The sequence below is a fragment of the Pongo abelii genome, chromosome 6 (genome assembly GCF_028885655.2).
Source record: "Pongo abelii isolate AG06213 chromosome 6, NHGRI_mPonAbe1-v2.0_pri, whole genome shotgun sequence".
In the NCBI taxonomy this organism is placed as follows: domain Eukaryota; kingdom Metazoa; phylum Chordata; class Mammalia; order Primates; family Hominidae; genus Pongo; species Pongo abelii.
The window spans coordinates 102,743,925-102,756,436 of NC_071991.2; the positions used below are offsets into that span (position 1 = coordinate 102,743,925).

At 46.0% G+C, this 12,512-nt stretch overlaps 1 protein-coding gene and 1 long non-coding RNA gene across 2 annotated transcripts in view; both read left to right on the forward strand.

Moving 5' to 3' along the window:
• CDHR3 (cadherin related family member 3) overlaps positions 1 to 7,459 on the forward strand; it is a 78,441-nt gene extending 70,982 nt beyond the window's left edge. The window contains exons 19-22 of the mRNA XM_054560776.1: positions 307 to 320; positions 2,159 to 2,190; positions 4,310 to 4,358; positions 5,917 to 7,459. Of these exons, the coding sequence (XP_054416751.1) occupies positions 307 to 320; positions 2,159 to 2,190; positions 4,310 to 4,358; positions 5,917 to 6,221 (400 nt within the window). The 3' untranslated portion in view covers positions 6,222 to 7,459. The remainder of the gene's footprint in view (positions 1 to 306; positions 321 to 2,158; positions 2,191 to 4,309; positions 4,359 to 5,916) is intronic.
• A 1,155-nt stretch (positions 7,460 to 8,614) lies between these two features.
• The window catches only part of LOC129060673 (uncharacterized), a 47,127-nt gene continuing 43,229 nt past the window's right edge, over positions 8,615 to 12,512 (forward strand). The window contains exon 1 of the long non-coding RNA XR_008527565.2: positions 8,615 to 9,518. This is a non-coding gene — a long non-coding RNA (uncharacterized LOC129060673). The remainder of the gene's footprint in view (positions 9,519 to 12,512) is intronic.

Below are 12,512 nucleotides of genomic sequence, written 5' to 3' on the forward strand. Positions count from 1 at the left end.
GGCAGGCCTGTCCTCACCAGGTGTTCTCATCAGAGACAATGTATTCCCTGAAGTTTATAAGGTGATACTTTTTAACTCATCAAATTCCCAGAACCTCCCTAGTCCAAAGCCAATAGTGATGAAGCTGCTTTGTTTGAAGCAGATATGGTGATCTAGTCTTCTTTCTGGCCCCTATCCCTGGCACCTCTTTCAGTCAACCCCTGTAACTCAAAGGGCATAGTTGCCCAAAGAACCCCATGGTGTCATGTGTGTGCCAGTGCAGCATACTTTCAAGAGAATTAATAGCCATTCTTTTTCTCCCCACAGGATAAAGAAAGGAGGTATGTACAGTACCTGTTTCCCTTGTCTGTTGTTTTTTGCTTGCTCTGTTGTGCTACATAAAAACGTTCCTACTCGGCAGAGAATCAGGCCGCGATCACATCTTGGAGCATTTTCAGCTGCATCTTCTGTGGATGGAAGGAAGTGGAGGTCGGTTGCAGCTGGAGAATGGGAAGGGTGGGGGCACAGTGCCTTGGCCCGCCTGGATCTCTCAATTTGGTCCTGCCTGTGCCCTACCTAGGTCCCTCACCAATCAGCTCAGCTGAACACCAAGGTCTGTCCCTTGCTGCATGGCGCAGGAAGAAAGAACTCTCCATGTGTTAAATGTAGACAGGACCTGCTTACTCCTGCCCACGGAGGGTGTCCTGAGGACAGCTAATGCTTTGTGCTGGACACAGGCCTCTTTTGAAAGAACAGATAAGGCCGGGTGCGGTGACTCACACCTGTAATCCCAGCACTTTGAGAGGCCGAGGCGGGTGGATCACAAGGTCAGGAGTTTGAGACCAGCCTGGCCAGCATGGTGAAACCCCGTCTCTACTAAAAATACAAAAATTAGCCGGGCATGGTGGTGCGCACCTCTAGTCCCAGCTACTCAGGAGGCTGAGGCAGGAGAATTGCTTGAACCTGGCAGGTGGAGGTTGCAGTGAGCCGAGATCACGCCACTGCACTCCAGACTGGGCGACATAGTGAGACTCTGTCTCAAAAAAAAAAAAAAGAACAGATAATACTTGATTCCCAGATTCTAATGGATTTGATCATTTCCCCAAATTATTTAGGTTAGACTAGTGAGAAGGGGGAGATGGGGGTGGTGAGATGGGCTGAGAGCTGACTGACTTCAGGGAAGTGGGTAAATTGGGAAGGTACATCTGAGCAGCTCCAGGTCTGAGGAGGTGTCCTGGCCTGGCCTCAAGTAGACTCCAGAGTGTGGGGGAGACAGGACAAAGAATCGGACAGTGTTTTAATTAAAAAAAAAAAAAAATGCTTGCTTTAATCACTCCATCCACAGGCATGTGTCTGACATGCTTAAGGCATGTCTCAATAGGGTTAGAAATTTAATTATAGTGGTTATTGATCATATTGAGAGAGATAATTTTAATAAATGAGGTTTTCACAAACTGTCTCTAATCCCACTTTTTAAAAAGGGGATGGGGGCTGGGCATGGTGGCTCACACTTATAATCCCAACACTCTGGGAGGCCAAGGCTAGAGGATCACTTGAGCCCAGAAGTTCGAGACCAGCTTGGGCAACATAGTGAAACCCTGTCTGTAGAAAAAAATTTTTAAAATTAGCTGGGTGTGGTAGTGTATGCCTGTAGTCTTAGCTACTGGGGAGATAGCTGAGAGGATCGCTTGAGCTCAAGAGGTCAAGGCTGCAGCAAGTTGTGACCGCATCCAGCCTGGGCGACAAGAGTGAGACCCTGTCTCAAAATAAAATAAAATAAAATAAAATAAGATAAAATAAAATAAAATAAAAGGGCTTGGGAATGAATGCACAAAACCCACACCTTATGAACAGAGGTATCCAATCCAATCTTTCTTTCTTATCTTAAAAGCCATGTAAAAGCCAGTTTTCTAGGTCCACTGATAATAAGCTAGAAAAAGAGTAAAAAAAACCTAAATTGTATGTGTACTATTGTGTGTGTGTATACATATGTGTATGTATTTTTTTCATACACATATGAAAGTTGTCAACAAACATGTCTACAGACAGAACAATTCTTTGCTGTGTCTGCAAGACTAAGATCAAAGCCTATTTAGGGGAAATACCATTGTGGGGGTGGAATTTTAAGGTCAATTTACTGCCCAAGAAGCTTAACTTCTGCCTGTTCTGTTCTCTGCAGAAACGAAGACTGCAGAGAGAGACGTCGTGGTGGTGAGTATGGGCAGTGTGGGGCACCAGGCATAGACGCTGGGGGATAGGGGCTCCCATCTCCCCCAAAGGCAGGCCTGCCACAGCCTTGTGGGCATGTTTATCATTCAGGGAGGTGCTTGCGTTTGGCTACTGGAACAGATTGCTGTGTGACGAGTTCCTGATAGAATTTGTTCCCTCCACTGAACATGCCTGCTGATATATTTGCAGAAGAACTGGATTTCATAAATATTGAGTAGTGGTGTTTATTATCTATACCAGCTCTCCACGAGAGTGAGTTGAGGGAGTGAAGCTTAAAGACCAAAACTAGTGCTTCAGCCTCCAATTCTTTCTTTCTTTCTTTTTGAGACACAGTTTCACTCTGTTGCTCAGGCTGGAGTGGAGTAGCACAGTCTTGGCTCACTGCAACCTCTGCCTCCTAGACTGAAGCGATTCTAATGCCTCAGCCTCCCAAGTAGCTGGGATTACAGACACGTGCCACCATACCTGGCTAATTTTTTGTATTATTAGTAGGGATGGGGTTTCACCATGTTGGCCAGGCTGGTCTTGAACTCCTGACCTCAAGTGATCCACCCACTGCGGCCTCCCAAAGTGCTGGGATTATAGGCATGAGCCACTGTGCCCAGCTGATTTCAATTTTCTTTGCTCTTCCACTACCTTGCAGAAAAGTGACAGAGAAAGGGCCCTCCCTGGTCCGGGGTTGGCTCTACCCACTTAGCCTTATCATCTCGGGGACTTCCTTGGCCTCTCTGAGCTTTAGGTTCCTCACCTGTAAAACGGGGGTGAGGACATCTGCCCTGAGATAACAGATGGAGAAATAGTTTGAAAATTGTTAAGTGTCACACAAATGCAAAGTGTTACAGGATAGCTGGAAAGTTCCCTCTCCTCCACCTCTCTCTCTCTCTCTCTCTCTGACAGAACCTTATCTACCCCTGGGAAGTGAAATGAAGGAACTTGAAGGTGGCTCCCTCCAGCTCTTCCCTACCCCCATGAATAAGGCCTTGTCATGGTCCAAGCTTCATGAATTTGTTGCATAATTCAATGGCTCTTCCAATGAGGAAGTCAATGCAGGGCACTGGAATTTTGGCTTCAGGCACATCCATCCCCTAAGTCTTCTATGTTCTGGCCAGTGTACAAACAGGAAGAAGAGGCAGTCTCAGGTCTCCTGGGTCTTATTGTCTGAGGCGAGTACCCTTGAGGATGCCACTTAGCGATTGCTCTAGAACTGTGTAATATTAAATTAGTCTATTAAATAAATACCCATGACCACAAACAGTGGGGCTGCTTAGCTGGTCAAATTGATGAAGGCCATATAATCCCCATTTTCTCTCTCTTCAGAGTTGGGGAGTTGTGGGGAACTAGGTAGGGGATCCTTTAAGTGATAAAAACTGGGGATTGGAAAGCTTGCTAAACTCCAAACACAATCCTTGTTACTGTGCTAGTGACCCTGACTTTGGCACCTCTAGAGGGCAGCATGTGAGGGAAGGGGGTGTTTCTGTGGGGACAAGGGACAGGTGCATTAGGCAGAAGTCAGGTCCTGGAGGGTGGCACCAAGGACAGATCAGGGGAGAGAAAAGACCTGGAGCACAGGGCTTAGGTGAGGCCCAGATGCGACATTGCATTGGCCTAGGCAAGGGGAGACCGCAGGGGAGGGCCAGAGTGCCAGGGCCAGAGGTACGGACACCTAGGAGCTCACCTGTGTCCACCTTGACAATGCCTGACAGCGATCCACTGACACAACGTAGGTCTTAGCCATACTGTGTGGCATTTCCACTCTTCCTTCTACGCTCAGATTTTATTTACTCATGATGCTTCCTTAACCCCCAAGTGTGGTTTAAATGCCCCTCTACCCCTACCTGTGCCCCATAACACCCTATATCTCCCCATCATAGCCTTGTCACTCTGCATTGCAGCACCTGTTTGTAATTGGCAAGCTTTGTACAGGCAGTAACTATGCCTGCCTTGTTCACCACTGTGTCCCCTGCATCTAGCACAGTGCCTAATTAAAGACTTAGAAGTCAAGAAGGCTTTGGTTAAGGAACTTAGGTTGTAAGGATGCGTGGCTTTGCCTGGGGGAAGGAATGTAGGGTTGTGTTTGATGCTGTCTCTGTCTTCTCCTTAGGAAACTATCCAGATGAACACTATCTTTGATGGGGAAGCCATAGATCCAGGTAATTAAGTGGCAATACCACTGTAAGAATGCTTTTTATATTCCAGACTGGTAGAAGCATGGAGGACCTTATCCAATTTCCTGCTTTTAACTCATTTTGTCAATCCGTTTGGCTATGTTGCCTATATAGTGCTGACTCTTCTAGGCTAAATACAACGTGAGAGCAGCTGTGAACCCAGCTGGCTAGCAGATGCTCAAGTACAGGGTCACACTTACGTGAGGCCTCAGTGGGTCTCCACCTAAAGGCTCACATTCAAGGGCCATGCCTCTTTCTTGCCTCCCTTCCTAAATTACAAACCAGTTGAGGGAACTGGTGAATCCAGGAATCCACATTTTTTTTCCTGCTCTTTGGTACTGGTTGCCCCCCAAGCCCATCCACATTCTTCCTGGATGCTTCTAATAGCATTTTATTAGTAGTGGAAGATACAGAGAAATGGCAAGTGTAGTTTCTTTTTTCCCTAGATCAGGGCCAAGAATTTCCTCTTGGTCGGCAAGATGAACATAAGGTAGAGCTGGCCTCCAGAGCTCTCATCACCCCCGTGAAATCAGCTCCAAATTTAGCTCCTTTACACTCATCCCTCTGCTTACAAAGGCTCAATTATAGACGTGAATAAAGGGAAGGAAACCAAATTCAGGAGGCAAGTGTGTTGGCTTCCTGCCACCCTCATATGCAAACGGCACCGGTCCTCCTCCTAAGGAGGATGGCTCCTCTCCAGTGAGAGGCTGCCGCCGCTGCTGCTGCTGCTGCTGCTGGAATTAAATTTCCCTCTATTATTAGGTGCTTGTTACCATAATGTGCCCACATTAGCATAAGTGCTGGTGGGATCCTGAGCTGAGAGGCCACTCATGCTGTATGGAAAAGACAAGGAGCAAGGGCTTGCCTTAAACCTGATCTTCCAGAGCAAAAGGCTCTTCCAGAGCAAAAGAGGGGATTTTTGTGTTTTTGTGTAGTTGAGAGAAAAAAAAAAAAAAAGAAAGACATGAGCCAACTGGCCTAAATCAATTAGCGTCTGCTGGCTAGGACACAATAAAAATGGCTTCCTTGCATCGTCTCAAGTGGGACCAGATTTTTGTATCTGTGTCTACAAATTGCTGCTAACCTAACATAAATAAAAATCAGCCTTTACCTTCTCACTTGGTGAGTTCCTTTTTATAGCACGAATTCAGGGGTCTTTTAAAACAAACAAAATGAATCAGAAAGTAACGGGTAATCCCATTAGAGATTGAACCTAATTTATCCAAAGCTTGCATGGAGTTCAAGAGTTACATGGCCTTCTCATCCTGCAATTGAGATGTCCTTGAGACGCTCCTAAGCCTTTCTATCCAGAGAGGTTTGCTGTTTGCTACCTGTGTGGTCTGAGCAGCACGGCTTGTGGCAAGGGCAGGCTGGTGGAGATTGTGGGGCTATTCACACACCTGCTGTCTGTGTCAGTGATTCACACCTTCTAGTGTGCTTCATCTTCCCTTGGGAGTCAGAACAGAGCAGGGTAGAAGTGGGGGAAGAGACAGTCATTGGAATTTTCTGGTTTATGTGATTGTTGTATTTTTGTTTTCACTAGTGACCGGGGAAACATATGAATTCAACTCAAAAACTGGAGCCAGAAAGTGGAAAGATCCACTAACCCAAATGCCAAGATGGAAAGAGTCCAGCCCCCAGGGAGCTGCCCCACGCAGAGTCACTGCTGGGGAAGGGATGGGGTCACTGAGAAGTGCCAGCCGGGAAGAAGATGAGCTGACTGGCAAAGCATGGGCTGAGGATGCTGGTCTGGGTTCCAGAAATGAGGGTGGCAAGCCAGGCACCCCAAAGAACAGAAATCCAGCCTTCATGGACAGGGCTTCCCCCAAACCACACCCAGGAAAGTAAACAGGGTCTAAGGAGGGGCCTGTCAATCACTGGGATGCTGCCTCACCCTAAATTCTATGGGAACAGTGTGGGCATGGCATAGGGGGGAAAATGTGGGCTGAGGGGATTCAGACATCCAGGGTCAAACATGGGATGTTTGGCAAATTTTTAAACAAATAGAAAGGAGTTTGATCACATAGTTGCGTATTCTGAAATGATACAGGAACATTTTCTATCAGATTTCAGAACTACCTGTGCTTCTGATCAGCAAGACTGTTAACTTTGGGGTGTGGAATTGTTGTGTTTCTTCTTTGCATTGACTGCCAGGAAGCTCTATTCTGTTCACCATAGGAAGTTCATAGGACTTCCTGACATAAATAGTGAAGACCATCCTTACATCTGGTTTCCACCTTATTTTCCTGCCCTCATTTTAACATCACCCAGATTTCTTCAGTTATAAATATACCATACACCTTTGTAAGTCACCTCAAATCTTCTTCAAAAGAAGCAGAACAGTGAAAAAACAGATGAATAAGTTAAGAGTTGGTCATCTGGAAAGAAGAAAACTCAGTAGGCACCTTCTTTTGTTTTTTCTTGTGGTGTCCAGATCAGCATCCTGCATGTGAAATTCATCCGTGTTGTCCTGTCTAGCAGTACTTCAGTTATCTTCATGGTTATGTCTGATTTCATTCTATGATTATATCACAATTTATCTATTCTACACTTGGGTGGCAGCTGCTTCAGATTTTTTACTTTTAAAAAATGTACTTAAAAGTGAACTACAGGCAGGGCATGATGGCTCATACCTGTAATGCCAGCACTTTGCCAAGGTGGGCAGATCACCTAAGGTCAGGAGTTCAAGACCAGCCTGGCCTAGATGGCAAAACCCCGTCTCTACTAAAAAATACAAAAATTAGCTTGGTGTGGTGGTGGGCACATGTAATCCCAGCTACTTGGGAGGCTGAGGTAGGGAGAACTGCTTAAACCTGAGAGGTGGAGGTTACAGTGAGTTGAGATTGTGCCACTGCACTCCAGCCTGGGTGACAAAGCAAGACTCCATCTCAGAAAAAAAAAATAAAAGTGAATTACAACACTATGAACTTTCTTGTACATGTCTTTTGGTGAACATAAACACTCACTTTTTTGCTCATATACCTAAGAGTGGGATTGCTGGAGCAATTGCTGGATGCTGCCAAAGAGTTCCAAAGTGGTGGCTCTGATTCACATTCCAGCAGCAAACACTGAGAGTTGTAATTGCTCTCTATCTTTGTCAACACTTGGGATTGTCAGTCCTTTTAACTTTAGCCATTCTGGTTAAAATTACTATTGAAGTGAAATCACTGTTTCCTCAAAGCTGAAACACCATCAGCCTTACAACCTACCTGCCTTGCTCCTTCCCACTTCCTATGATCGGAAGGAACTGCAGGACTCTGAGTGGGGACGTACTGGAAGCCCCATCTAGACATACAACTCAGACTTCCACCTGTAGGCATGAGCAATGAACTGGGAATAAATGGTATTATGATGGAATAGGAAATGTAACTTTCCAATGTGTGCCTAGCAGAGCCTGAGCAAGCTTCACTCAATCTCTATGCCCTGCTGCCCAGCTGCTGCGACCCTAGTCTAGTAACCCTAAGAAAGGTCCAGGTGAGAGTTCATTGGAGAAGCACTCCCTTCTCAACTGGGGAGTCAGGTGAGAGCTTACCAGGTCCACAAGGTCCTGTGGGAGACAGACTGGATCCATCCAGCAAATGCAGAGCTTCAGAGAGAGCAGCAGCTTGTTTACTGTGTGCCTAGTGCCAGTGTCACTTCTCAAGCAAAAGAAGCATTTGCAAAATGCCTGTCCTGGCCTAGATTGAGCTTGATTTATTAATAAGGGTTGGTTGCCAGGGAACTCCCTTGAATGGATTTAAACTTTGCAAAAGAAGGAGGAACTGTTCATTTATGCAGGTTAAAGTGAGTGAAGTGGCTGATTGCCCATTTAAGGCATTGCAAATCTGTGGGGCCCGGAGTCAAATGCTTTCCTCGGAAGCTCTCAGCTTCAATGCAAGTAAAATGAGGTTCTGAGAAGGCTGAAGGGGGACTTAATAACTGCTTATAAGCCCATTAAGAATGATTAAAAGAGCCGAGCGAGGTGGCTCATGCCTGTAATCTCAGCACTCTGGGAGGCTAAGGCAGGTGGATCACCTGAGGTCAGGAGTTTGAGACCAGCCTGGCCAACATGGTGAACCCTGTCTCTACTAAAAAATAGAAAAATTAGCTGGGCGTGTTAGCAGGCACCTGTAATCTCAGCTACTCAGGAGGCTGAGGCAAGAGAATCGCTTGAACCCAGGAGGCAGAAGTTGCAGTGAGCCGAGATTGCGCCACTGCACTCCAGCCTGGATGACAAGGGCAAAACTCTGTCTCAAAAAAAAAAAAAAAAAACAGAATGATTAAAAGGAGAGTGGTGAGCAGCTGTTCTTTCTTCTCCAGTGATGACAGGGCAAGAGGGAATTGTGCTTAATGGCCAGAGAAGAGATTTAAGTCAGGCACCAAGAGGGACTTCCTGAAGCCTGGGGCCTCTCTGAAGAGCTCAGTGTCTTCCCTGGTGATAGGCAGGAAGAGCTGAGTGTCTTCCTAGTCACAAGGCGAGCCTGGAGAAACTCAAGAAATAGGGGCAAGAGTGCGCCAGGAGGAGAGAACACCTGCTGCCCCTTTTCTTTTCTATATCTGGCTATTTGGTTCGGGTAAATCCAGAAGTCAAAGTGTCACCGGTGGAGGGTCTTGACTGCAAGTTGTCCAGGTTCTTGGTGTTTTCAACAAAGAATGGAACAAAATGCCCAGCAAAGCAAAGAAAGAACGAAGCAACGAAAGAATGAAAGCAGGGATTTATTGAAAACCAAAGTACACTGCACAGTGTGGGAACAGGCCTGAGCAGTGACTCAAGGGCCCAGATACAGAGTCTTCTCAGTCCAAATACCCCTTAGAGGTTTCCCCTTGGCCACTTCATGCTCACTTCATGGAAATGAAGTGGTGGCCCACAATCGGTCTGATTGGTTGCAGGAAGCAACCAATCAGAGACTGAAGTGGAGTTACAAAGGTCGTGCTCCTGTGCAAACATCTGATTGGTTGCAAAAAACAACCAATCAGAGGCTAAGGTGAAGTTACAACGTTGCAACGAAGACTCGGCTGGCAATCAGTCTGATTGGTTACAGACAGCCAATTTCCCAACGTTGACCAGGTTTTGGGGAAAAAAAATTATCTGAATAAAATGAAGACAGCAACCATCGTGGATTTGGTGAAAGTTTTCTCCCATTTCCCTCTCAAGGCCTTAAACAGGTATGAGTTGATTATAGCCAATGTTTACTTTTCTCATTCTAATTCATTATAAAACTGGGGTAAATACGTTCAGAAATTAGACCACGTAGCAATTATAATTGTCAAAGACTTTGAAACTGCATAGTAGATTATGACATTGGAGCTTTTTGTTGTGCTCATTAGAAAGCAGGGTCTGCAACTCAGCCTGTGTGGCAAGCACAGGTGGCTCACAAGCAGAAACTGGGAAATGACACTTCTGCTCCCCAGAGCCCCCTTTCACATCTGGGGTTCTCATTGTTTGCCTTTTTACTTAATGTATTTTGTAATGGCTGTGAAAATTAAGCTACAAAATGAGTGAACATTGAAGAAAATGATTGCTATTGAAACTTGGGATTTCTCATTTCAAACTTAGCGTGTGTTTATCCTTCCTATTCATTCAATAAATATCTGTGGAGCAACTACCATGTGCCAAGCGTTGACTCATTAGGAAACACAGCAGCTCCCATCCCTGCCCTTGAGCAGCCGCCATTCTGTTTCTACAGCTGAATGTGGCCTGTTGATAAGCTATTCCACAGAGTTCTAGTTCCAGCTGCATCCTGGCCTATTTGCTCCTTGGATCCTTGAGTGTTCGACTTGAAAGATAAATTAGCCAGGAATAAAATCCCCGGAATCTTTCCCCAGAGGAACAGATAATTCAGAACCTTAAAAAAAAAAAAAAAAAAGGCACAAAGCCCTTGTCAGAAAATAGTTGAGATGTCCAAGTAGGGCTCCCAGTTTTGGGCTATCAGGACAGTAGACTGTTAATGCACCTTCAGATGGCAGCTCTGAGGCAGTGTGACCTCTGTGTGCAGAAGATGAAAGAAACCTGACATCAGCGAGCTATTTGATTTGGAGTTCAGGGCAAAGGTCAAAAATGGGGAGTGGGGGAGATTCCCATCACCCCAGGACCCTCTTATGTGTCACCTGCACTGGGGGCAAGGTGTGGCTCTGGCTCTCAGGGAATAACCCAACTGAGAAGATAATCAGCTCACTCAAAAGACAACCGGCTGCCACAGAGGCCCTTTCTGAGAGGAGCTAAATGAGCTCCACATGCAGTGAGTGCTGCAAAAACTAAACACGGGCCCACACAGCCTCTGAAAGAATAATGGGCCTGGAACCTGCAGTGGTATTATAGGTGGAGTTGAATTTAAAGTCGAAGAGAAATTTGGAGGAAAGGCGAAAGCATTTAGAATCCTGGTCGTCAATCCATTTTCAGCTAATACTTGTCTTGTGTAACCTAGAGTGGCCTAACAGAGCCTCCTGGATATGTAGCAAGCACTCAACAAACATTTGTAGAACTGGATTGAATGAAGCAGGCTTGTGGTTGGCCTTTTTTCCACGTCATGTAGCAAAATCACAACTTTTCTAACTAGAGCTAGATAAACATGGTCATAATCAACAACAGATAGTTTCTGAGTACCTGCTAGGTAACTGGCACTATTTTAGGCTCTGGGGATACAACAGTAAATAAAACAGTATTCTTAGTGTTTATATTCTAATGAGGTATAAAAGACTGAACATACAACAGAACCACAGAGAGATGGCTGGACTCTATATAAAAACAGAACACTGCCCCACAACCTGCAGCAGGGAAACTGCCCAGGAAACCCACTCCCTTATCTATAGTTATCATAGATAATTATTATAATGAACAACGCATGAAGCCGGCCTGCTATCAGACTTGCAGGAGGCCAGACTGCTATCTCTAGTGACAATCTAGGAAGCTAAACAACCCATGTACCAATGGGCCCCAAATGGCCAGAACTTGGTTAATAACTGATAGCTTCCCTATTTTTGTCCCTGAGTCCTAATTAGGACCCATCACAGAAAGCCAAATGTGCACCCTAACCAATCACATAGGCTGCCCTGCCTCTAGCCCACCTCCAGCTTCCTCCTGCCAACAGCCTGTAAGCAGGGCTCACCTGAAGCGTTCCCTGGTTTCCACCATGAAGCTCTCCCTCTCCTCTGCCTCCCTTTGGGCCTCTCGCCAAAGGCAAGTGCCAGTTGCTGACTCCCTTAATATAGCAAGCTCGGAATAAATGGCCCTCACTTTATCATAGGGTTGGTCTTTGTTTATTCCCACTGAGATGATAGACAAACAGGTTAGATATATACATATATGATATCCTAGATATAAGTACGTGTGTGTGTATATATAATACATATATATATATGAGATATGTGAATGGTGTTAAGTGCCGTTAAGAAAAATAAACAGGGTCAGGGGTTATGGAGGATGGCCACTTTAAACAGGTGGCCAAGGAAGGCCCCTGTGGTAAGGGGAGATTCAAACGGTTGATGTGTGGGCAGGGGCTGTGCAGATAACTGGGAAGAACCTTCCAGGCAGTGAGTACAAGGCAACATGAAGTGGAGGAACAGCAGGAGGAACAGAGTGATGAGCATGAGGCTGGAGGATAGGACTTCAGAGAGGGGTCGGTGGGGAGGCGGGGGCGGATGAGTGTGTGTATGGTGGTGAGTGGTGGTGTGTGGGCTGGGGGATATGTGTGGAGAGGAGTTTGCATATCACATAGGGCCTTGTAGGCCACTGTAAGGACTTCGGCTTTTACTCTGAGTATGATGGGAGCCATTGCATGGTGTTGAGAGGAGTGACATAACTTACTTATGTTTTGAAGGCATCTGTCTGCTGATTTGAGAAGAGACTTAAGGAAGGGAGAGAACAAGGGTAGAAGTAGAAAGATCAGCTCTGTAGCTGTTGGATTCATCCAGATATGAGATGGTGGGGGCTGGGTCCAGGGGGGCAGAGGTGGAGGACAGTAGAAACCTTGTGGTACCTTTGCGAAGGAGTGTCCTGGATATGAATGAAGTCCTGAGTTCTCTTGAGCCCTGTTCCTGTATGAGATCAAGGCTCCCCAGCAGGCATGAGCCCCTCCTCAGTGGAAGCTACCAGATATAGTCATTTTAGATAACACTGAGCGGCTCTCCCGAGTGGGACTGCCCCATGCTTGGTCTGCAGCA